At 44.6% G+C, this 27,029-nt stretch overlaps 1 protein-coding gene across 1 annotated transcript in view; it reads right to left on the bottom strand.

Moving 5' to 3' along the window:
• Positions 1–26,523, bottom strand: part of nrde2 (NRDE-2, necessary for RNA interference, domain containing) — a 29,304-nt gene extending 2,781 nt beyond the window's left edge. Inside the window, exons 1-12 of the mRNA XM_084144458.1 lie at positions 26,416–26,523; positions 25,706–25,808; positions 23,639–23,830; positions 21,276–21,419; positions 14,157–14,643; positions 13,562–13,970; positions 7,023–7,156; positions 5,414–5,537; positions 4,860–5,032; positions 4,357–4,746; positions 3,114–4,090; positions 2,804–2,945 (exon numbers count right to left, since the gene is read on the bottom strand). Coding sequence (XP_084000584.1) covers positions 2,804–2,945; positions 3,114–4,090; positions 4,357–4,746; positions 4,860–5,032; positions 5,414–5,537; positions 7,023–7,156; positions 13,562–13,970; positions 14,157–14,643; positions 21,276–21,419; positions 23,639–23,830; positions 25,706–25,808; positions 26,416–26,476 — 3,336 coding nt within the window. The 5' untranslated portion in view covers positions 26,477–26,523. The remainder of the gene's footprint in view (positions 1–2,803; positions 2,946–3,113; positions 4,091–4,356; positions 4,747–4,859; positions 5,033–5,413; positions 5,538–7,022; positions 7,157–13,561; positions 13,971–14,156; positions 14,644–21,275; positions 21,420–23,638; positions 23,831–25,705; positions 25,809–26,415) is intronic.
• Positions 26,524–27,029: the final 506 nt, after the last annotated feature.

Raw genomic sequence — 27,029 nt, forward strand, 5'->3', positions numbered from 1 at the left:
CCGTCAGCTACAGTACACCACAAAACACCAGACGTCAGCTACAGTACACCACAAAACACCAGACATCAGCTACAACACCAGACGTCAGCTACAACACACAACAAAACACCAGACGTCAGCTACAGTACACCAAAACAAAACACCAGACGTCAGCCACAGTACACCACAACAAAACACCAGACGTCAGCTACAACACACAACACCAGACGTCAGCTACAACACACAACACCAGACGTCAGTTACAACACACCACCAGACGTCAGCTACAACACCAGACGTCAGCTACAACACACAACAAAACACCAGATATCAGCTACAGTACAAAAGACTGGACATCAACTACAACAAAAACACCAGACGTCAGCTACAACACACAACAAAACACCAGCCGTCAGCTACAGTACACCACAAAACACCAGACGTCAGCTACAGTACACCACAAAACACCAGACATCAGCTACAACACCAGACGTCAGCTACAACACACAACAAAACACCAGACGTCAGCTACAGTACACCAAAACAAAACACCAGACGTCAGCCACAGTACACCACAACAAAACACCAGACGTCAGCTACAACACACAACACCAGACGTCAGCTACAACACACAACACCAGACGTCAGTTACAACACACCACCAGACATCAGCTACAACACCAGACGTCAGCTACAACACACAACAAAATACCAAGACATCAGCTACAGTACAAAACACCAGACGTCAACTACAACACACAACAAAACACCAGACGTCAGCTACAGTACAAAACACTGGACATCAACAACAACAAAAACACCAGACGTCAGCTACAACACACAACAAAACACCAGCCGTCAGCTACAGTACACCACAAAACACCAGACGTCAGCTACAGTACACCACAAAACACCAGACGTCAGCTACAGTACACCACAAAACACCAGACATCAGCTACAACACACAACACCAGACGTCAGCTACAACACACAACAAAACACCAGACATCAGCTACAGTACACCACAAAACAGCAGACATCAGTTACAACACACAACAAAACACCAGACGTCAGATACAGTACACCAAAACAAAACAGCAGACGTCAGATACAATACACCAGAACAAAACACCAGACGTCAGCCACAGTACACCACAACAAAACACCAGACGTCAGCTACAGTACACCACAACAAAACACCAGACGTCAGCTACAACACCAGACGTCAGCTACAGTACACCACCACAAAACACCAGACGTCAGCTACAGTACACCACAACAAAACACCAGACGTCAGCTACAGTACACCACAACAAAACACCAGACGTCAGCCACAGTACACCACAACAAAACACCAGACGTCAGCTACAGTACACCACAACACAACACCAGACGTCAGCTACAACACAACACCAGACGTCAGCTACAACAACACCAGATGTCAGCTACAACACCAGACGTCAGCTACAACACACCACAAAACACCAGGCATCAGCTACAACACACAACACCAGACGTCAGCTACAACACACCACCAGACGTCAGCTACAACACAAGACATCAGCTACAACACACAACACAACACCAGACGTCAGCTACAACACACAACAAAATACCAGGCATCAGCTACAACACACAACACCAGACGTCAGCTACAACACACCACCAGACGTCAGCTACAACACAAGACATCAGCTACAACACACAACACAACACCAGACGTCAGCTACAACACACAACAAAATACCAAGACATCAGCTACAGTACAAAACACCAGACGTCAACTACAACACACAACAAAACACCAGACGTCAGCTACAGTACAAAACACTGGACATCAACTACAACAAAAACACCAGACGTCAGCTACAACACACAACAAAACACCAGCCGTCAGCTACAGTACACCACAAAACACCAGACGTCAGCTACAGTACACCACAAAACACCAGACGTCAGCTACAGTACACCACAAAACACCAGACATCAGCTACAACACACAACACCAGACGTCAGCTACAACACACAACAAAACACCAAACATCAGCTACAGTACACCACAAAACAGCAGACATCAGTTACAACACACAACAAAACACCAGACGTCAGTTACAACACAAATCACCAGACATACACTACAACACACAACAAAACACCAGACGTCAGCTACAGTACACCACAACAAAACACCAGACGTCAGCTACAGTACACCACAACACCAGACGTCAGCTACAGTACACCACAACACAACACCAGACGTCAGCTACAACACACAACACCAGACGTCAGCTACAACACAACACCAGACGTCAGCTACAGTACACCACAACACAACACCAGACATCAGCTACAACACACAACAAAACACCAGACGTCAGCTACAACACACGACAAAACACCAGACGTCAGTTACAACACACAACAAAACACCAGACGTCAGCTACAGTACACCACAACAAAACACCAGACGTCAGCTAAAGAACACCACAACAAAACACCAGACGTCAGCTACAGTACAACAAAACACCAGACGTCAGCTACAGTACAACAAAACACCAGACGTCAGCTACAGTACAACAAAACACCAGACGTCAGCTACAGTACAACAAAACACCATACGTCAGCTACAGTACACTTCAAAACACCAGACGCCAGCTTCAGACATACTTCCAAGTCTCCTTCATCACTTGATTACTGGAACAAACCTGAGGTTCTGATAACTGTAATGATTTAAGGGTGTTTTAAAGAGGTGTATTAACAGGAAGTTCATGTTTTAAAGAGGCGTCTTACCAGGAAGTTAATGTGTTTTAAAGAGGTGTCTTACCAGGAAGTTCATGTACATCCTCCACAGCAACGGGCAGTGGACCCCGTGCTCCGTTGCTATGGCATTCTCAAACAGCGAGCGGATACGGTTGCTCAGGCCGTTCTCTGGCAGGGTGGAGAGTGTGTCGCCATAGCAATTAGACCTGCCAAGAAGAAAACAAGACCTCATCAAAAAACATCCAGTTAGTTAACGAAATGAATCTAAATGTGAGCTACTATAGTAGTACTATCCATTTGTGTGTGTGTGTGTGTTCTGTTTTTGACATTATTAAGTGATACTGATTAGAGCCTTCCATCTTCAGTGTTCTCACCTCTGAACAGAGTCCACCAGCTGCTTCCTCTGCTGCTCTGCACTGATGGCGAACAGGCGTGGCATGACACTGGCACTAGCCTTGGTCAAGCTGTGGAAGAAGCGTCGAGCCCTGCCGGCGCTGTGGTAGCGGTTCTCCACCTGCACGTACAACTGCCACAGGGGGGCGCTAGAGGCAAAGTGGGCCAGGGCCGAGGTCAGCGCCAGTCTGATATGGCTAAGTGGGTACACGTTGGTGCTGGTGTGGTAGCGCAGCAGCGCCGCCTGCTGGACAGCCAGGGCCTCACAATCTGAGACAGAGCTCTGTGTCTGTATGTCACTGATAACTTCACTGCTAGATGACTCCTGTGCTGACATACTGGAGTGTTGCTCCAGCCTCTTCCTGGCCAGACTGTAGACTGCATCAGCAGCATCGACCCCCACAGTCAGGTACTGGAACAGGGCGTAACACCCCACCAGACCTTTGACCCGCCTGGGCTTCTTGGAGTGCCCCTGCCCCGCGGCCCCCTCCTCCAGCCCAGGCAGGGAGCTCACCACAGCCTGCTCATAGGCCTTCCTGGCCTTCAGAACGGCCACTGGAGCCAACTGTCCCAAGAAGGGGGCATACGAACTACCCTCTGCTAGCTTGGTGAGGATATAGACCGCTGGTGAAGACATGGCGGTCGTAACAGTTGTCCCTGCTCCGCCCGTACCCCTTCGCCAGGCCTCCTCTACCTCCAGCTGGGCGTAGAGCAGGCAGAGGTCACACAGGGCAGGGTCTGCCAGCCCTCCTGCCACGCCCAGTCCCAGGGCTGTGTCGAACACCTTGTGGGCCTCATCCAAATTCCCTAGCAGCCACTCCAGGTGGGCATACTCCCTCCACAGGCTGAGGCGGCCCCGGTTCTCTGGCTCCTTCAGCAGGCGCTTGGCCAGGCGTTTGCTCCTCTTCCCCTGGAATTTCACATGCCTCTTGTTCCTGCCGCGCACGCACCTCAGCACCTTAATGTTACATACAGAGTGGGAGGACAGGAGAGACAGGAGAGACAGGTGCATTAGTGGGAGAATCTCAATGGAGAATGAGAGGGAGAAGGACACAAAGTTCGGCATTAAAATGGAATGAAAATACGTAAATTTCATCCTGACTTTACAATTAGGTTTAAATTCCTTCACGATTGAAGAAAGCCTCTCAAACCAAAGTAATCGCACTTGGCTGAGCATATGCTTGCCTGGCTCTAAAGCTTATAGCTTGGGTAACATGGGTTTACCTTGAGCTTCTCATACTGGATCCAGTGCAGTGAGAGGACAGCTCTCTCCTGAGCAGAGAACAGAGGCAGAACCATCTGGAACACGTTGTCTAGAAATTCCTCCCCCTGCTTACACAGCCCCGCCCCCCTCCTGGCACCCTGCAGAGAGGTCATGTGACCCACGGGGCTGACCCCAGGGACAGGGAGGTCATAGGAGGTCAGAGGTGAGTCAGGGTGGTGAACATCCCCCAGCAGAGCCTGGTCGTCCAGCAGCAGGCTCCAGGAGGGGGCACTGTAACAGGAAGTGTCAGCAGGCAGACCCAGAAAGTGTAGGAAGGACAGAAGAAGACGCAGCTGGAGGTCTGGGCGGACCAGCCGGATCAAAGACGGCCCAATGTCATCAAACAGCACCTACATGGAACACACACATGCAGGCAAGTGGTAAGACATAAATAGCAACCCGTTTTTAATGGTAGATATATCCCAGTTTTGGCACCACTATCACCAGTAATCACAGCCAATACCTGTCGGTCCGGGTCCTCACAGTCCTCCACCGATTGGCCCTTGGTTTTGTCCGGCCTCCACGGCAGCCAATGGATGGCCTCGCGTGATGTCTCCACGTCCAACCAGATCCTCCACTTGGGCCATGTCTTATCCTTCACCTCCGATTCTTCCTGATCTTCATCATCTTCATCATCTGTCACATAGAGGTTCCAAAGGTTAACATTACATTTTAGTCATTTAGCAGACGCTCTTATCCAGAGCAACTTACAGGAGCAATTAGGATTAAGTGCCTTGCTCAAGGGCACATCGACAGATTTTTCACCTAGTTGGCTCGGGGATTAGAACCAGCGACCTTTCGGTTACTGGCACAACGCTCTTAACCACTAAGCTACCTGCCGCCCCAGACGGGTGCTAAAGTAGGTTGGACCAGTGAGGATGGACACACTATGATTTAGTGTTGTAACGTTACAACACTGTTACTAGTGTAATTACAGTGTTATAACACAGAAATAAGAGCAACCATGTAAAGTGTTAGCACAGGTTTTAGTATAGGCAAGGCTATAAAGTTGTTAACCTTGTTCACTGGGTTGGAGCCAGCCCCCTCTCTCCTGCTGGGTCATCCAGGCTCTCCATCCACTGGCCCCTCTCTCCCCGACACGGGGCTCCCCACTGTCCCAGAATGGCTCAAAGAACTCCACCTGGAGGACCACAAAGGGCAAAGGCCAATGGGATGGTTTAATACAACACAGATATTTATATAAATCAATCCCTCAATAATACAGTAATTAATACTGTACAATCACACAGAGGGTGGAGGAGAGGGAATGTCAGGTATTACAAAAATGTAATAATTTCAAACATATCATGTTTCATGGGTTGATGGGCAGTTGTCTTTATCTGCACTGAGGTCAGCAGTTCTCCTGACAGGAAGAACAACATTAGGCTGCACTGCAGGACAGCCTGCAGGTCAGTAACTAGATGTAATGAATTAGCCCCTCCATGCTAGTGCGTGTCTCTCTCTGCAGACCAGACCTCCATGGAGAACAGTAGAAACTCATTAGAGTGTGGAATAAAATGTGGTCCTGTTTAATACTGCAATCGTTTCTGGAGGAGACACTGCTTAGATCATTTTCTAATAATCAGATGATTACAGAGTAAAGCCACAGAGAGTCTCTCTTGTCGTCATTAAGATTAATTTATTTTGCCTGAAAAGGAGATCTTCTTTCTAATTACTTGGTGACGAATCCAACAGCAGAAGCATTTTATATATCCATATAGTCATCTTACATTTGGTGGCAGCGTTGGGATCCAACCCATTTATATTCTTACTAAATAAGAACACCGTCTCTGAGACAAAAGACAGACAGGCTCTGAACATGGAGCTTTGGGTATCAGTACTTCCAAATCTGGTAGAAATCCTATATGGTGTGATATCTTAACAGTACAGAGCTAAATTGGCCTAGGCTGTGTTCCAATAGCCACACAATCCATACCACTTTAAATGCATGGCCAATACATATTGCTTCATGATAGCGCTACGCTAGTATGGACCTTGGAACAGAGACGTAGTGTTAAGGGACTGGACGATCTCTCATCAAAAAAATACAGCCCTGATCAATTAAAACAGTTAATGAAAGCTAATGCTGGGTTTACCATGCGGACACACACACAGCAACATGTCCTTCCTTCATTCGAGGTATTATACATTCATAATCATGTCTCATTTATCTAATGCTGCTGGTGCTGGGGGGGACAGTGAGCTGTGAGCCACTGCAGCAGTCCTGAAGGAAGAGAAAACAGGCCATTATGTGTTCTTTCTCGAATTAGAATGCCCCACTGCTGGAAAAAAGTATCTATTAAAACCTGGTCATGCATTTTAAACGCCCCCCTTAGTAAAGTTTCCATGTAGTGTGTAAAGTGACAAGGCCCAGACCAGTCTGAAGGGCACTCTCTGGAGAGGGCCCCAGCACTGCTTTAATGCCAGTGACAGAAAACAAACAGCATTGGTGCACTGGCTTTGGATCAACAGCCAATACAGTAACACAGACCCCAATTCATCATCAGTCTATTCTGGAGGGAGCTACCAGCTGTATATGCGTGCATGTGTTTGAACATGTGTGTTCTTTGCAGAGGTACTTGGGGAATGACTGTGTGTGTGTGTGTGTGTGTGTGTGTGTGTGTACCTGTTGTCTGGTGGGTAGGTCCTTGACAGTGTCTGGCTTGAAGAAGGTGAAGTCCAGCAGGCCCTGGAACAGACACACAGCTTTCTCTGAGTGGCCGGCCTGCCTGAGGAAATGACACTGCTGGAGGAAGATGGCTGCAGAGAGAGGGGGAGAGACCATACAATACCACATCATTAATTATAATAATTCCTTCCACAAAGCACCCAGTTCAGTTCCACCTATTAGAACCAGCACATGTGCATTAGTTTAGTATGAGCTCTTAAAAGATGAATACATTGAAAAATCCTCAGACTTTGAGAAAAAAAATAGTATGATGAGGAAGACAGTGAGAGATTGAAGATTATTATATTTTTAAAGTAATAACAGATAGACAATCTTCTCTGAATGAAAAATTCAGCAGGCGAATTAAAGCCGCACATCCCTGAGGTCACATGATATGGCAGCTTCTCAAAAGCTTTTTATTGCCCCTCACAGTCGTCTTCATTATTCATCTGAATAATTATCAAGTTATAATTAATGCAGCCGTCTCCTGCAGATGTTCCCTTTAAGTTCGGGTTACATTGCCCTGACTTGTAACCTGGTCCCAGATCTGTTTGTGCTGTCAATGGCCATAGGAGTTGGCAAGACAGCACAAACAGATCTGGGACGAGGCTACCTGCCTTGTACTGCCAGTACAGAGACCGTATTTATTTTCTAAAAGGAACCAAACAGTCAGAGACCAACAGTCTCCCTCAGAGGTCAGGTGGAGATATATGCCCAACATTGCTATGTAAGCAGAGGCTACGGTCGAATTTTTGTACATACGGCGTACATCTCCCACACTGTTTGATCTGTCCACAGTGCAGCTTCAGATATGCTAGAAATATGTACTATTCAACCACAAGAGGGAGTCTGGGACCATCATCTTATAACAGGAAAATCACAAAAAATCAAAGAGCTTCTGTATCAATTAGGTTGATTTGAGAAAACAAAAGATGCCACGAGTGATGACATATTTGAACCTGAAACAGCCTATTTTCTATGAGTTGCAGCAGGTGATCTATGAACCTACACTACCATTTCAAAAGTTTGGGGTCACTTAGAAATGTTCCTTGTTTTCGAAAGAAAAGCAATTGATCAGAAATACAGTGTAGACATTGATAATGTTGTAAATGGCTATTGTAGCTGGAAACAGCTGATATTTTATGGAATATCTATATAGGCATACAGAGGCCCATTATCACCAACCATCAGTCCTGTGTTCCAATGGCACGTTGTGTTTGCTAATCCAAGTTTATCATTTTAAAAGGCTTAGTGATCATTAGAAAACCCTTTTGCAATTACAGTTGAAGTCGGAAGTTTACATACACTTAGGTTGGAGTCATTAAAACTCGTTTTTCAACCACTCCACAAATTTCTTGTTAACAAACTATAGTTTTGGCAAGTCGGTTAGGACATCTACTTTGTGCATGACACAAGTCATTTTTCCAACAATTGTTTACAGACAGATTATTTAATTTATAATTCACTGTATCACAATTCCAGTGGGTCAGAAGTTTACATACGCTAAGTTGACTGTGCCTTTAAACAGCTTGGAAAATTCCTTGAAAATGATGTCATGGCTTTAGAAGCTTCTGATAGTCTAATTGACATCATTTGAGTCAATTGGAGGTGTACATGTGGATGTATTTCAAGGCCTACCTTCAAACTCAGTGCCTCTTTGCTCTTTTTCATGGGAAAATCAAAAGAAATCAGCCAAGACCTCAGACATTTTTTTATAGACCTGGTTCAACCTTGGGAGCAATTTCCAAACGCCTGAAGGTACCACTTTCATCTGTACAAACAATAGTACGCAAGTATAAACACCATGGGACCACGCAGCCGTCATACCGCTCAGGAAGGAAACGCGTTCTGTCTCCTAGAGATGAACTTACTTTGGTGCGAAAAGTGCAAATCAATCCCAGAACAACAGCAAAGGACCTTGTGAAGATGCTGGAGGAAACAGGTACAAAAGTATCTATATCCACAGTAAAATGAGTCCCATCTTGACATAACCTGAAAGGCCGCTCAGCAAGGAAGAAGCCACTGCTCCAAAACCACCATAAAAAAGCCAGACTATGGTTTGCAACTGCACATGGGGACAAAGATCGTACTTTTTGGAGAAATGTCCTCTGGTCTGATGAAACAAAAATAGAACTGTTTGGCCATAATGACCATGATGTTTGGAGGAAAAAGGGGATTGATTGCAAGCCGAAGAACACCATCCCAACCGTGAAGCACGGGGGTGGCAGCATCATGCTGTGGGGGTGCTTTGCTGCAGGAGGGACTGGTGCACTTCACAAAATAGATGGCATCATGAGGAAGGGAAATTATGTGGATATATTGAAGCAACATCTCAAGACATCAGTCAGGAAGTTAAAGCTTGGTCGCAAATGGGTCTTCCAAATGGACAATGACCCCAAGCATATTTCCAAAGTTGTGGCAAAATGGCTTAAGGACAACAAAGTCAAGGTGTTGGAGTGGCCATCACAAAGCCCTGACCTCAATCCTATAGAAAATGTGTGGGCAGAACTGAAAAAGCGTGTGCGAGCAAGGAGGCCTACAACCCTGACCAGCTCTGTCAGGAGGAATGGGCCAAAATTCACCCAACTTATTGTGGGAAGCTTGTGGAAGGCTACCCAAAACATTTGACCCAAGTTAAACAATTTAAAGGCAATGCTACCAAATACTAATTGAGTGTATGTAAACTTCTGACCCACTGGGAATGTGATGAAAGAAATAAAAGCTGAAATAAATAATTCTCTACTATTATTCTGACATTTCACATTCTTAAAATAAAGTGGTGATCCTAAGTACCTAAGATAGGGAATTTTTACTAGGATTAAATGTCGATTACAGGCTCACAGGTCCTCAATTGGCAGCTTCATTAAATAGTACCCGCAAAACACCAGTCTCAACGTCAACAGTGAAGAGGCGACTCCGGGATGCTGACCTTCTAGGCAGAGTTGCAAAGAAAAAGCCATATCTCAGACTGCCCATCTTAATCTTTTATTGGCCAGTCTGAGATATGGCTTTTTCTTTGCAACTCTGCCTAGAAGGTCAGCATCCCGGAGTCGCCTCTTCACTGTTGACGTTGAGACTGGTGTTTTGCGGGTACTATTTAATGAAGCTGCCAGATGAGGACCTGTGAGGCGTCTGTTTCTCAAACTAGAAACAAATGTATTTGTCCTCTTGCTCAGTTGTGCACTGGGGCCTCCCACTCCTCTTTCTATTCTGGTTAGAGACAGTTTGCGCTGTTTTGTGAAGGGAGTAGTACACAGCGTTGTACAAGATCTTCAGTTTCTTGGCAATTTCTCACAAAATGTGCACCCAGGGGGGGGGGGGGGGCCAGGTCCGAGTTTGGGAAACCCTGGGCTAAAGAACGTGAGGCACTGGGCTTAGGTTTCTGTTTGTTTAAACCTTATCATTACCTCCTGTCAGTGGTCAGAAACATGATGCAGCACAAACCTGTTTAGGGGTCTGTTCAGGAGAATGAAAGATGTTACAGAACATTGCAGATACAGTGCATTCGGAAAGTATTCAGACCCCTTCACTTTTTCCACATTTTGTTACGTTACAGCCTAATTCTTAAATGGATGAAATTGCTTTTTTTCCCCTCATCAATCTACACACAATACCTGGACATAATGACAAAGGATAAACAGGTTTAGAAAATGTTTCAAATGTATAAAATAAAATAAACAAGTATTCAGACCCTTAACTCAGTACTTTGTTGAAGCACCTTTGGCAACGACTACAGCCTCTTCTTGGGTTTGATGCTACAAGCTTGGCACACCTGTATTTGGTGAGTTTCTCCCATTCTCTGCAGATCCTCTCAAGCTCTGTCAGGTTGGATGGGGAGCGTTGCTGCACAGCTATTTTCAGGTCTCTCCAGAGATCGGGTTCAAGTCCGGGCTCTGGCTGGGCCACTCAAGGACATTCAGAGACTTGTCCCCAATCCACTCCTGCATTGTCTTGGCTGTGTGCTTAGGGTCATTGTCCTGTTGGAACGTGAACCTTCGCCCCAGTCTGGTCCTGAGCGCTCTGGAGCAGGTTTTCATCAAGGATCTCGCTGTACTTTGCGCAGTTCATCTTTCCCTCGATCCTGATCAGCCTCCCAGTCGCTGCCTCTGAAAAACATCCCCACAGCATGATGCTGCCACCAACATGCTTCACTGTAGGGATTGTGCCAGGTTTCCTACAGATGTGACGATTGGCATTCAGGCCAAAGAGTTCAATCTTGGATTCATCAGACCAGATAATCTTGTTTCTCATGGTCTGAGAGTCCTTTAGGTGTCTTTTGGCAAACTCCAAGCGGGCTGTCATGTGCCTTTTACTGAGGAGTGGCTTCCGTCTGGCCACTGTACTATAAAGGCCTGATTGGTGGAGTGCTGCAGAGATGGTTGTCCTTCTGGAAGGTTCTCCCATCTCCACAGAGGAACTCTGGAGCTCTGTCAGAGTGGCCATCGGGTTCTTGGTCACCTCCATGGCCAAAGCCCTTCTCCCCCAATTGCTCAGTTTTGCCAGGCAGCCAGCTCTAGGAAGAGTTTTGGTGGTTCCAAACTTCTTCCATTTAAGAATGATTGAGGCCACTGTGTTCTTGGGGACCTTCAATGCTGCAGAAAAGTTTTGGTACCGTTCCCCAGATCTGTGCCTCGACACAATCCTGTCTCGGAGCGCTACGGACAATTCCTTCCACCTCATTGCTTGGTTTTTGCTCTGACATGCACTGTCAACTGTGGAACCTTACATAGACAGGTGTGTGCCTTTCCAAATCATGTCCAATCAATTGAATTTACCACAGGTGGACTCCAATCAAGTTGTAGAAACATCTCAAGGATGATCAATGGAAACAGGATGCACCTGAGCTCAATTTCGAGTCTCATAGCAAAGGGTCTGAATACTTATGTAAATAAGGTATTTCAATTTTTTATTTGCAAACATTTCCAAAAACCTGTTTTCGCTTTGTCATTATGGGATATTGTGTGTAGATTGATGAGGGAAAAAAGTAATGTAATACATTTTAGAATAAGGCTGTAACGTAACAAAATGTTGAAAACGTCAAGGGGTCTGAATACTTTCCGAATGCAAACAGATATAATTGTCGGTCATGTGAAGGAATCATGTCAGTTCTATTTGACATTTAGATCTGCAAAATTCCACAATGTTTGCCTACTGAACGAGTCCCTGTGCGCCATGGCTCTGCCACACCCACAGACATCTGGCAATGGCATTAAGATGTACATATAACCACAATAATGGAGCTAGCTAGCCAGCTAATTCAATTTAGTCTGTCACGAGCTAATTCAACCACATCAAATCCATACCAAAGGCTTCTGGAAGGAGTTTAAAGGAGATACAGTGCTGAGAAAAAGTATTTGCCCCTTTCCTGATTTTCTATATTTTTACATATTTTTGATACTGAATGCCATCTTCAACCAAAACCTAATATTAGCTAAACGGAACCGGAGTTTACAAATAACAAAAAAAACATGGATTCTTATTTTATTTATTTAATTAACAAAATTATGCAACACTCAATTCCCCTGTGTGAAAAAGTAATTGCCCCCTTACACTCAATAGCTGGTTGTGCCACCTTTAGCTGCAATGACTGCAACCAAATGCTTCCTGTAGTTGTTGATCAGTCTCTCACATTGCTGTGGAGGAATTTTGAGGAATTTTGGCCCACTCTTGCATGCAGAACTGCTTTAACTCAGGGACATTTGTGGGTTTTCAAGCATGAACTGCTCGTTTCAAGTCCTGCCACAACATCTCAATTGGGATTAGGTCGGGACTTTGACTAGGCCATTCCAAAACTTCAAATGTGTTGCTTTTTAACCATTTCATGTAGACTTGATTTTGTGTTTTGGATCATTGTCTTGCTGCATGACCCAGCTGCGCTTCAGCTCACAGACGGATGGCCTGACATTCTCCTGTAGAATTCTCTGATACGGAGCAGAATTCATGATTCCTTCTATTAAGGCAAGTCGTCCAGGTCCTGAGGCAGCAAAGCATCCCCAAACCATCACACTACCACCACCATGCTTGACCGTTGGTATGAGGTTCTTACTGTGGAATGCAGTTTGGTTTTCGCCAGACACAATGGGACCCATCTCATCCAAAACGTTGAGTCAAGTTTGCCAAAAAGCACCCGGATGATCATCAAGACTCTTGGAAGAATGTTCTATGGACAGATGAGTCAAAAGTATAACTTTTTGGGTGTAAGGGGGCAATTACTTTTTCACACAGGGGAATTGGGTGTTGCATAACTTTGTTAATTAAATACATAAAATAAGTATCACTTTTTTTGTTATTTGTAAACTCAGGTTCCCTTTATCTAATATTAGGTTTTGGTTGAAGATCTGATCAAATTTAATTAGAAAAATATGCAAAAATAGAGAAAATCTCTGTCCTCTGTCTATTATGCAGAAGCTATCTCAGGGGAAGTCCTTAATTTATATAAGTTATTCATACAAACATAATTATATATAGAGTATATAGTATGTGGCTTGGACCATTACCCAGCATGTGCTCATCAGTGCCCGGCAGCACCTGGTGAGAAACCATGCTCCCATCCTGCACCGCCGCCAGCGTGCTCAGACACTTCCCGTACACCGCGTTGACCTTTGACACAGAGAAGGTGCTGAAGTGGCTCTGCGTGAACAGAAGGTACTTCCTCCACAGGGGGGCGCTGTTGGGGTGCAGGAACACAAGCTTTTTCCACTCCTTCAGCAGGGCTGCCGGCTCCCACAGCTCCCTACAGAGCCGCAGTCGCTCCAGCTTCAGTTCCACGCAGCTGGGGTTATTCTCCACTGCTCGATCCAAAATGGCTACCTTCTTCTCCAGCGTGGCCCGCACTGACCTCTTCCGCCGCTCTGTCTCGTTCTCAGAGATGTCACCAAACACCCCAGGCGCCCCAGCTACCTCGTCCTGTAATACAGATCGGGAAGTTATCATGTGATTTGATGTATCAAGATACAGGCCAGGGACGGGAGTTTTTCCCTGACACGTTGAAATGTCCCGGAGAAACTCCTGGCCCTAGTGAAATGTAATGTGATTTGATGGGACTGATTGGTGTGGTGTGTAATTGTGGGGTTTTAACGTTGAGTAGTGTACCTGGAAGTGGACAAACTGAAGCCAGGTGTGTGTGTCCGTGGGGGTTTCCCTCAGCCTCCTGTTGAAGTCCTCCACCCGTTCAGCCAGCATGGCAGCAGCATTGTCCCTGGGAGTAGAAGTTTGTTCCTCTACCTTGCCCTGCTCCGCCTTCCCTTTCCCTTGGAGCCACAGGGAGGTGGAGGAGTCATACACCCCCAGAGGGTTGACCCAGGAGCCCTGGCCCAGGGCAGAGCCACCCCCCTCTGCCTCACCTTCCAGGCAGGAGGGCACAGGGATGAAGGGTAAGGCGGTGGTGGTGCCCTCTGGTGGAGGTCTAGGCAGCGTGGGTTTGCCATCAGACCTCAGCAGCTGGCGGACGTTGGGTGAGAAGTAGCGGTTGGGTCTCTGTCTCCTGTCCACTCTCTTCTTCTCTGGGCCAGACTCAGCCCAGCTCACGGCCTGAGACCGCAGGTCCAAACCCAGAGAGGAACAGCCTTTCCTCTTGTACCTTTAAAGACATTACAGTCACATGTAGAATCACTGTAAAGAGAAACAGCAATGTATTGAGAGCGTTGTGAATTGGGGTGCAGCTCAGTGAAGGAGGGCAGGGTGAGAAAGAGAGAAAAGGGGAGAAATAAAGTGAGTTGTCTGCATCAACTGACCTCCTCCAAAAAGGAGCAATACGCCAAGCACCAGTCCAATCATGGTTATATTGATCACATTTCACGTCGCTTGCTGTGGCGTGTGTGTGTGTGTGTGTGTGTATCGACTCCACATTAAACCCGATATCATCTGGATATCAACTGGAACTCAATTTTTTGCCCTTGTCCAGTTAATAACAAAGTTCAGTGGGTCCTACTACACCGCTTCTGTGGACATGCATATATATTGTGGCAGATCAGGGGGTTGGGTCAAGACGTTTACACAGATCAGACACGGACAGAGTATGATTAGCTCGGTTTCAAGGGTGTTTATTAATAAAATAATCAAAAGAAAAGGTTAGGTCTCCCCAATGAGACCCTCTCCAGGATACCATCTCCAACTACACAGAAGTTACCTTACTTCCCCCAGTCCTCTCCCATGTGCTGCCCTTCTGGCAGCTTTATGGGCCTTGCACAGCAGGTGAGCAATCCGCCCTTAATTACTCACCAGCTCCCAATCAGCCCCAATTAGTCCTGTCAGAGGAGCCCGTCGAGACCTGCCACGTCCAGCAGATGGAGCCACCGCCTCGTGATGTATACCCCATCTGTTACCAGGCCTCGACGAGTCTCCCCCGATGGCTGACCTGCTGTACGCCACAATATATATACACACAGTTGAAGTCGGAAGTTTACATACACTTAGGTTGGAGTCATTAAAACTCGTTTTTCAACCACTCCACAAATTTCTTGTTAACAAGTCGGTTAGGACATCTACTTTGTGCATGACAAGTAATTTTTCCAACAATTGTTTACAAACAGATTATTCCACTTATAATTCACTATCACAATTCCAGTGGGTGTAAGTCGCTCTGGATAAGAGCGTCTGCTAAATGACTAAAATGTAAATGTAAAATGTCAGAAGTTTGCATACACTAACTTGACTGTGCCTTTAAACAGCTTGGGAAATTCCAGAAAATGATGTCATGGCTTTAGAAGCTTCTGATAGGCTAATTGACATCATTTGAGTCAATTGGAGGTGTACCTGTGGATGTATTTCAAGGCGTACGTTCAAACTCAGTCCCTCTTTGCTTGACATCATGGGAAAATCTAAAGAAATCAGCCAAGACCTCAGAAGAAAAATTGTAGACCTCCACAAGTCTGGTTCATCCTTGGGAGAAATTTCCAAATGCCTGAAGGTACCACGTTCATCTGTACAAACAATAGTACACCATGGGACCACGCAGCTGTCATACCGCTCAGGAAGGAAACGCGTACAGTCTCCTAGAGATGAACGTACTTTGGTGCGAAAAGTGCAAATCAATCCCATAACAACAGCAAAGGACCTTGTGAAGATGCTGGAGGAAACAGGTACAAAAGTATCTATATCCACAGTAAAACTAGTCTTATAATCGACATAACCTGAAATGCTGCTCAGCAAGGAAGAAGCCACTGCTCCAAAACCGCCATAAAAAAGCCAGACTACGGTTTGCAACTGCACATGGCGACAAAGATCATCCTTTTTGGAGAAATGTCCTCTGGTCTGATAAAACAAAAATAGAACTGTTTGGCCGTAATGACCATCGTTATGTTTGGAGGAAACTGGGGGTTGATTGCAAGCCGAAGAACACCATCCGAACCGTGAAGCACGGGGGTGGCAGCATCATGCTGTGGGGGTGCTTTGCTGCAGGAGAGACTGGTGCACTTCACAAAATAGATGGCATCATGAGGAAGGAAAATTATGTGGATATATTGAAGCAACATCTCAAGACATCAGTCAGGAAGTTAAAGCTTGGTCACAAATGGGTCTTCCAAATGAACAATGACCCCAAGCATACTTCCAAAGTTGTGGCAAAATGGCTTAAGGACAACAAAGTCAAGTTATTGGAGTGGCCATCACAAAGCCCTGACCTCAATCCTATAGAACATTTGTGGGCAGAACTGAAAAAGCGTGTGCGAGCAAGGAGGCCTATAAACCTGACTCAGGTTACACCATCTCTGTCAGGAGGAATGGGCCAAAATTCACCCAACTTATTGTGGGAAGCCTGTGGAAGGCTACCCGAAATTTTGACCCAAGTTAAACAATTTAAAGGCAATGCTACCAAATACTAATTGAGTGTATGTAAACTTCTAACCCACTGGGAATGTGATGAAAGAAAAAAGCTTAAATAAATAATTCTCTCTACTATTATTCTGACATTTCACATTCTTAAAATAAAGTGGTGATCCTAACTGACCTTTGACAGTGACTTTTTACTAGGATTAAATGGCAGGAATTGTGAAAATCTGAGTTTAAATGTATTTGGCTAAGGTGTATGTAAACTTCCGACTTCAACTATATATATATATATATATATATATATATATATATATATATATATATATATATATATATATATATATATATATACACATACACATACACACAGCTGTGGAAAAAATTAAGAGACCACTGCACATTTTTCTTAAATCAGCATCTCTACATGTCTGACAGCCATTCCATTCCAGTGTCTGTTGAATTCCAACACAGGCACCCCTCATTCTACTGAATTAGGTACTGATTAGGTGATCACATGAAACAAAATCTTATTTAACGAGGAAAAGTATAATCACTATCATCACTATCCTCTTGCAATAGGACCAGCTGGATGGCAAAAACAGTGCTAATAGAACCTCAAAAGTAATATTGATTAAAAAATAAAACTATTGACCATGCCAAAAGAGTTGAAAAGGAAAGTTTTGAGTGAGGAAAAGAAGGGTTCAATTCTGGCTTTACTGGCATAGGGATACAGTGAGCGTCAGGTTGCTTCCATCCTTAACATTTCAAAGACGGCGGTTCATAAGAACAAGGTCAAGCAGCAGACATTGGGGACAACAAAGCTACAGACAGGCAGAGGGCGAAAACAACTCTACTGACCGGGATGACCGCCAACTCATTCAAATGTCACTCAACAACTGTAGGATGACATCAAGTGACCTACAAAAAGAATGGACAACGGCAGCTGGGGTGAAGTGCACGGCGAGGACGGTTCGAAACAGGCTCCTAGGGGCAGGGCTGAAGTCGTGCAAAGCTAGAAAAAAGCCCTTCATCAATGAGAAGCAAAGAAGAGCCAGGCTGAGTTTTGCAAAAGACCATAAGGATTGGACCGTAGAGGACTGGAGTAAGGTCATCTTCTCTGATGAGTTCAATTTTCAGCTTTGCCCAACACCTGGTCGTCTAATGGTTAGACGGAGACCTGGAGAGGCCTACAAGCCACAGTGTCTCGCAACCCACTGTGAAATTTGGTGGAGGATCGGTGATGATCTGGGGGTGCTTCAGCAAGGCTGGAATCGGGCAGATTTGTCTTTGTGAAGGACGCATGAATCAAGCCACATACAAGGTCATCCTGGAAGAAAACTTGCTTCCTTTTGCTCTGACATTGTTCCCCAACTCTGAGGATTGGTTTTTCCAGCAGGACAATGTGCCATGCCACACAGCCAGGTCATCAAGGTGTGGATGGAGGACCACCAGATCAAGACCCTGTCATGGCCAGCCCAATCTCCAGACCTGAACCCCATTGAAAACTTCTGGAATGTGATCAAGAGGAAGATGGATGGTCACAAGCCATCAAACAAAGCCAAGCTGCTTGAATTTTTTCACCAGGAGTGGCATAAAGTCACCCAACATCAATGTGAAAGACTAGTGGAGAGCATGCCAAGACACATGAAAGCTGTGATTGAAAATCAGGGTTCTTCCACCAAATATTGAGTAAAGTTAAAACATTACTATTGTGTTGTTTAAAAATTTACATTTTTACATTAACTTATTTTCTTTGCATTATTCGAGGTCTGACAACACTGCATATTTTTTGTTATTTTGACCAGTTGTCATTTTCTGAAAATAAATGCTCTAAATGACAATATTTTTATTTGGAATTTGGGAGAAATGTTGGCAGTAGTTTATAGAATAAAACAAAAACGTTATTTTTACCCAAACACATACCTATAAATAGTAAAACCAGAGAAACTAATAATTTTGCAGTGGCTCTTTATTTTTTACGCAGCTGTATATATTATATAAAAAAGACACATAAGACACATACTTAGAAATACGCTAATGAAGACAACTATATCTCATTCCAAAATCATTGGCGTTAATATGAAGTTGGTCCACCCTTTGCTGCTATTACAGCCTCCACTCTTCTGGGAAGGCTTTCCACTAGATGTTGGAACATTGCTGTGGGTACTTGGTTCCATTCAGACACAAGAGTATTAGTGAGGTCGGGCACTGATGTTAGGCCTGTCTCGCAGTCGCCGTTCCAATTCATCCCAAAGGTGTTAGATGGGCTTGAGGTCAGGGCTCTGTGCAGGCCAGTCAAGTTCTTCCACACCGATCTCGACAAACCTTCTCTGTATGGACCTCGCTTTGTGCACGGGAGCATTGTCATGCGGAAACAGGAAAGGGCCTTTCCCAAACTGCTGCCACAAAGTTGGAAGCACAGAATCATCTAGAATGTCATTGTATGCTGTAGTATTAAGATTTCCCTTCACTGGAACTAAGGGGCCTAGCCCGAACCATGAAAAACAGCCCCAGACCATTATTCAATATGGCACTATAAATTCGGCAGGTAGCGTTCTCCTGGCATCCGCCAAACCCTGATTCGTCCTTCAGACTGCCAGATGGTGAAGCGTGATTCATCACTCCAGAGAACGCGTTTCCACTGCTCCAGAGTCCAATGGTGGCGAGCTTTACACCACTCCAGCAGACGCTTGGCATTGCGCATGGTGATCTTAGGCTTGTGTGCGGCTGCTCGGCCATGGAAACCCATTTCATGAAGCTCCCGACGGACAGTTCTTGTGCTGACGTTGCTTCCAGAGGCAGTTTGGAACTCGGTAGTGAGTGTTGCAACCGAGGACAGACGATTTTTAAACGCTACGCGCTTAAGCACTCGCCGGTCCCGTTTTTGCTCCTAGACGTTTCCACTTCACACTAACAGCACTTACAGTTGACCGGGGCAGCTATAACAGGGCAGAAATTTTACAAACTGACTTGTTGGAAAGGTGGCATCCTATGATGGTGCCACGTTGAAAGTCACTGAGCTCTTCAGTAAGGCCATTCTACTGCCAGTGTTTGTTATGGAGATTGCATGGCTATGTGCTCGATTTTATACACCTGTCAGCAACGGGTATGGCTGAAATAGTCAAATCGACTAATTTGATGGGGTCTCCACGTACTTTGTGTATATAGTGTACAGTGCATTCGGAAAGTACTCAGACCCCTCCCCTTTTCCACATTGTGTTACGTTAACAGCCTTAGTCTAAAATCAATTAAATTAAATTTTTCCCTCATCAATCTACACACAATACCCCATAATGACAAAGCGAAAACAGGTTTTTAGCATTTCATTTTCAAATTTACTAAAAATAAAAAACAGAAATACCTTTTTTACATAAGAATGGGAGAAACTCCCCAAATACAGGCGTGCCAAGCTTGTAGCGTCATACCCAAGAAGACTCGAGGCTGTAATCGCCGCCAAAGGTGCGTCAACAAAGTACTGAATAAAGGGTCTGAATACTTATGTAAATGTGATATTTCCGTTTGTTTTTTTATTTTTATAATGGGGTATTGTGTGTATATTGATGAGGGGGAAAAACAATTTAATCCATTTTAGAATAAGGCTGTAACAACAAAATGTGGAAAAAGTCAAGGGGTCTGAATACTTTCCGAATGCACTGTATGTATGACAACAATATATACCCCACCACGAGCACACATCCTATCCACGTCATTATTCAACATAGAGAGCGCGCTTTGACAGGAAAGAAGGAATTTACACCCTGACTGTGGGCTGAAGGCAGTCAGAGGGCTGAAGTAGTAAAACTGCCTGTGAGAGATGGATTACTGCAGCGCTGCAGACCCAAAACTCTCAATGCAGCTTTTATTATCAACACCCCCAACCCCGCCCACCTACCCCTGCTCTCTGGCCACCCAAGCCCCCGTCTCCATTGCGATGATGCGTACTGTAATGGAGGCTCTGGCACCTGCAGCTGACTGACTACCTCTCTGACTGACTCCCTCTCTGACTGACCTTGCATTGGGAACAGAACCAGGCTGGAGGATAAACTAAACACTGCTGGCCAACAGATACGCTTTTAACACTATCGTGCCAACCTGAACCGTACGGTGCTGGCTCAGATATTTTCGTTTCCGCATTGTCCTTTCCAGTGCACTTCCAGCAACTGTGGTGGATGCACAGCCAAGCCAGTGCAGTATAGCTCAGCTCTGTCCAGCTCAATGGTGTGGACAGGGTAAGTGTGGGTTGATGACAGCTGACGGGCAACTACACCAGAGCTGAGATGGCAGTAGAGTGTGTGAGAGAGAGAGCGAGAGAGGGGAGAGGAAAGGTGGGGAGAGAGCAGGGTGTAGTAGCCAGGGCTGTGGGAGGAGAGAGAGAGAGAGGTGGTGCAGAGATGAGGGGGAGGCGGAGGGTGGAGCAGTGGAGGGGGAAGGGACGTTACCTACCTAGCGATATCTCCTCTGTAAAGTGATTTGTACTCCCAGTTGGCACGGTCTGCTCTCCTGTCCACGCAGAAGGGCCGATCGGTGGGGGTCTGGAGGTCGTCCAACCACACAAAAGACCCCTCCATCTGAAACTGCGCCTCCTCACTACAGACAGAGATAGTCAGGATCAATGCAGAGCATAGGCCACAGGAGGTGTTTGGTAAGACTTAGCGAATCAGCGTTTTCATGATTGGAACAAAAGACCATATAGGGCTAGTGGTGCTACCTCACACAAACATGATGCCATAACTATAACGGAAATTGATAAGAAAGCCTTTCATAAAACAGACATAATCGTTAAACATTGACAGTACAGTAACAGATTAGTCGTTAAATATTGCCAGTACAGTACAGATAAAAAAGAATGGCATCATTAGGCTAATTTGACTGTAGGATAAGTTACACAAGTCTCCTGTGGAGGAGCCAGTCCTTGAAAGAGAGAAAGACATAGAGACAGTGTGTGGGTGTGTATACAGTACCAGTCAAAAGTTTGCACACTCTTGGCATTCTCTCAACCAGCTTCATGAGGTAGTCACCTGGAATGCAATTAAATTAACAGGTGTGCCTTCTTAAAAGTTAATTTGTGGAATTTATTTCCTTCTTAATGCGTTTGAGCCAATCAGTTGTGTTGTGACAAGGTAGTGGGGGTATACAGAAGATAGCCCTATTTGGTAAAAGACCAAGTCCATATTATGGCAAGAACAGCTCAAATAAGCAAAGAGAAACGACAGTCCATCATTACTTTAAGACATGAAGGTCAGTCAATACGGAAAGTTTTCAAGTGCAGTCGCAAAAACCATCAAGCGCTATGATGAAACTGGCTCTCATGAGGACAGCCACAGGAATGGAAGACCCAGAGTTACCTCTGCTGCAGAGGATAAGTTCATTAGTTACCAGCCTCAGAAATTGCAGCCCAAATAAATGCTTCACAGAGTTCAAGTCACAGACACATCTCAACATAAACTGTTCAGAGGAGACTGTGTTAAATCAGGCCTTCATTGTCGAATTGCTGCAAAGAAACCACTACTAAAGGCCACCAATAAGAAGAAGAGACCTGCTTGGGCCAAGAAACACGAGCAATGGACATTAGACCGGTGGAAACTTGTCCTTTGGTCTGGAGTCCAAATTGGAGATGTTTGGTTCCAACCGCCGTGTCTTTGTGAGACGCGGTGTGGGTGAACGGATGATCTCTGCATGTGTATTTCCCACCGTAAAGCATGCAGGAGGAGGTGTTATGGTGTGGGGGTGCTTTGCTAGTGACACTGTCTGTGATTTATTTAGAATTCAAGGCACACTTAACCAGCATGGCTACCATAGCATTCTGCAGCGATACGCCATTCCATCTGGTTTGGGCTTAGTGGGACTATCATTTGTTTTTCAACAGGACAATGACCCAACACACCTCCAGGCTGTGTAAGGGCTATTTTACCAAGAAGGAGAGTGATGGAGTGCTGCATCTGATGACCTGGCCTCCACAATCCCCCGACCTCAACCCAATTGAGATGGTTTGGGATGAGTCGGAGGGCAGAGTGAAGGAAAAGCAGCCAACAAGTGCTCAGCATATGTGGGGACTACTTCAAGACTGTTGGAAAAGCATTCTGGGTGAAGCTGGTTGAGAGAATGCCAAGAGTGTGCAAAGCTGTCATCAAGGCAAAGGGTGGCTGTTTGAACAATCTCAAATATAAACTATATTTTGAATTGTTTAACACTTTTTTGGTTACTACATGATTCCATATGTATTATTTCATAGCTTTGATGTCTTCACTATTATTCTACAATGTAGAAAATAGTAAAAATAAAGAAAAACCCTTGAATGAGTAGGTGTGTCCAAACATTTGACTGGTACTGTCTGTCTGTCTGTCTGTCTGTGTGTGTCTGTATCTGTGTCTGTGTGTTTGTGTGTGTGTGTGTGTGTGTGTGTGTGTGTGTGTGTGTCTGTGTGTTTGTGTGTGTGGCAAGGGACTGGGGGTAATTTCATTGGCAGCTCAGAGACTAGCCAGGCTTGATGTCGCAGTTGAATTCAGAGTCTGAGTCAAGGAGAGCTACTACAACTGGCAGTCAGCCAAGACCCCCAGAGTATACCTCCCCTAACGCACTGAGCCACGGACACCGCATCGCCCTCCAACCCGGCAACATTTAAACCCTGAAACAGAACAACTACTACAGTAAAAAGCATCTTACGGTAGGAGTGCTGGTCTAGGATCAGTTCCCCCCTGTCCAAATACTCTTATTCATTATGATATAAATTGCAAAACTGATCGTATATATTCCTAATAGAGCATGTATCCTGTGTCTCACTGGGAACCAAAGGAGTGAGGTCATACCTCGGAGGAGTGCTCTCAGCATTTTTTAGGAGGTCACTGGGGTAGATAGTATCTGAATCTGAGCCACTGCTTGCTGGGGAGGGTTCTCCACTCTTGTTCTTGTGCTTTTTCTTTTTCTTCTTCTTCTCCTTCTTTTTCTTCTTCTTGGATGGGACGTCATTCTTATCGTCCCTCTCTGGTATAATGAGTCTGCTGAGAAATGTTAGAAGTATACATTTAAGTATAAATATCACAAGCCGTTGATTTTGGGGTGAAACTACCACCACATGTCAATGCTGAGATCATATCATCCCACAAAAGTATAAGATATTTGGAGGTCAACAAGACTGTTGTCATGACTCTCCCTGGGTGAGGATCAAAGGTCTTACATCAGCTTGGCAAATGGCTGACAACAACCAGACCGGGGAGGGGGGGGGGGGGGGGGGGGGGGGGGGGCTGTGCCGGTCTTGACACCTGAACACTGCCATAAATTAGAGAGGAGGAGAATCTCTCTCTGGCCCTCTAGTATGGTGAAAGGAATGCCTTTGTTTCATAGACTTTTTGCCGCCCAAAAACTTCAACATCCAACAATGAACATTTGGACAATACATTTCAACATCCAAATGTTGGGAATGATGAAAAATGGAATATGGAAAATGTATGTATATTTTGTGATGTCATTAAAAAAGGTATAAAGGCATTATAACGAAAACATTGTGACTTGAAGAGCTTTTACACTGTGTATATCAGGCTTACATCCTATACGTTGGGTAGAAAATATCAAGGAGGAAGACAATGTTTTCGTGAAGATAGGAATGTGATTTCAGCTTTCTAACAAGATCATAGTGATGATAATAGTTTTGCCTTGTAACTAGCCACGCCCGACGGAGCTCAGAGAGCGTGTCAGTATGACCGAAACGCCCCTCTTTACCAGAGCGCATAAAAGATTGAGTTAAGAATGATCAGATCAGAAGTACTCAAGCTGCAGCTTTTGTATCCATTGGTTACGACCCTGAAAATCAACACGAGGTGAAGACGACAAAGTTGCCTCCACTAACAATAAATGTTACGGCTGAGTAGCTGTTCTAAGTACTGTATCTAAGAAAGTGAATTTAAGTGGGACCATCCTGTTGCTCTCTTCAAACCATCGTCTACTACACTGCTCGCATCACCCCACAGGGGATCATCGACATGGCTGATTAGCCATCCTCAGAAGACCACTTCCAGAACGAGTGAAAGTAAACAGACAACTAAGAAGAAGGACATTGTGACCTCTTGTGGACAATCAGAGCCTTACATCTAAAAGACCATTCGAAAGAGAAGGCCCAATCGACCCCTTCCCACGAAGGCCTGGGTCCAACAGAGATACACGACGAAGACCTCCAACACGTAAATACATTCATTACTTCTTACCAAACGGGTGGCAGTTCGGGCAAGGTATTAGGATTACTGTGAGCGTAGTTCCATATGTATCCAAGTGTTTTTTACTCAATCTCTCTAACTCGCCATCTTTTTTAACAAGTGTCATATTGTGTTAGTTCGCTAGGGACCCGTTTTCATTGTATTAAGTTTCTAATCCCTACCTATACTGTGTACGTGTTTGTATCTTGTGTTGTCATTTTTAATTAGTTAGTGAATAAATAATTAAATCAATTTGTGTGGTACGGAATGATCAATAAGACCCGGGTTCGTGCAGACTTAAAGAGTCTACGACTTTCAGAATGAGACTGATATGAGGTAAATTATTAATAAATGACTGTTAAATGACAAGAGATATCTAGATATCTTTAGAGTTAATTCGGGAAACGGTAACTCGTTAAATAACTTTTCCCATGGTAACCCAAATTCCTAATGAGTTGATTGTTACATGATTAATTTAATCTAGTAACAATTAAACATAGTAGGTAATTATTTGAGAAATAATAGTTATCACAATAATGAAAGTGACGTCACGACACTGTGTAGTAACATTCAAAGCTACTCAATAAAACCTCCAGTGCTTCTCAAAGGGGCGGAATGTAATACTATTAAGTCACAGTGAAAGGGAAATAATTGGATAACGATTGAACACTTATCATAACACAACACCTTGTTTCTGCCGATTGTGTTTCGTTGGCTTTCTCAGTGGCTCGTTGGTGAAGAGAGAGAGCGTCGTCGGTACGGAAACTTTGATTGCTCAGCCATTCTAGCTCTGAGGAGAGAGAAAAAATAGTAATGTCAAATCAATCACAATTAGTTCTCTAGGGCTTTTAAGCAGAGGAAATAATCAGGTTTGGCGACAGCTTTTTTCAGATGGAAGCCCACTGATACAGTAAATGCACTAAAGATAAAGTAGTCCAAAGTCAAAGAGTTGTCAGATCACATTGTGCCAATGGGCTTAGAGTTGAATTTTATGAGGACATTATATAGTACACCTTTTTGGTTAGATTAAGGTTATGGTGAGGGCCCAATGCACTGCTAACCTTCAGTCAGTGAGTGTAGGAAAATTGTTTATCATGCTTATCCACCTGGCAACATCATTGAGTAACTAACGTTAATGTTTATCAAAGTATAACTATGGATGCATATTGTGGGGGATGTTATGTTACGAGCAAAGACACTTAGCTAGCTAGCTATAGCATAATTGTGTTCTGCGCAATTAAGTTAACAAGCTAGTGAAACTAGGAAGCTGACACTTTCGGGCAGGAACGTTGCACTTGCGTTTACTTTTATTAGATCTCTCTTTGAAATGCCGTCACAGAACGGTGGCTAACTGGTTGACACATCCACTAAACATAAATAAACATTTGTGGTCTTACCTTTAGGTGCATTCTCTGCTTTTGTATTTGATAATCCTGCAAAAGCTGGAAATAGCGCCATGTTGTTCTCCTCTGCATGTAAACAGTCGCATGAATATGACGTCACCTCGAACGCGCCTGTGTTTTTTTTGGAGAGGTAGAATTTTAGGAATCGCATCATTTTAGGCTACTAAAATCATGTTATCTTGAATGCTAATTGTATGATTTAGTTTAGCTTATTTATCCTTGAGCATGAGCACACAAACTCACTTCCATAGACTGATAAAACCGTCAATCAGTCCATTAATTGTTGCAGGCTGCGAGATTATTGCCTAAAAGTAAATCTTGGTTTGAATGCATAAATCTAATTCACAAAATAGACTCGAAATCAGCATAGGATTTATAATATTTTAATTCTCTATTCCTTCATCGACACACCTGTCATTTTAAATTCCGCGACTACAAGTAAATAGTTCCGTGTATGTTTGCGGTGACCAATCACCACCATTCCTCCCGAAAAACTCAAATCGAGCTCGTCAGATGAGGTATGATTTTGAGAAACTAGACAGACTGAAATAAACGTCTTATCGACATTAACCGTTATAATATTACAAAATGCTCTGTGATACAAAGTA

Source organism: Coregonus lavaretus, assembly GCF_964263955.1.
Source record: "Coregonus lavaretus genome assembly, chromosome: 27".
NCBI classification, from domain to species: domain Eukaryota; kingdom Metazoa; phylum Chordata; class Actinopteri; order Salmoniformes; family Salmonidae; genus Coregonus; species Coregonus lavaretus.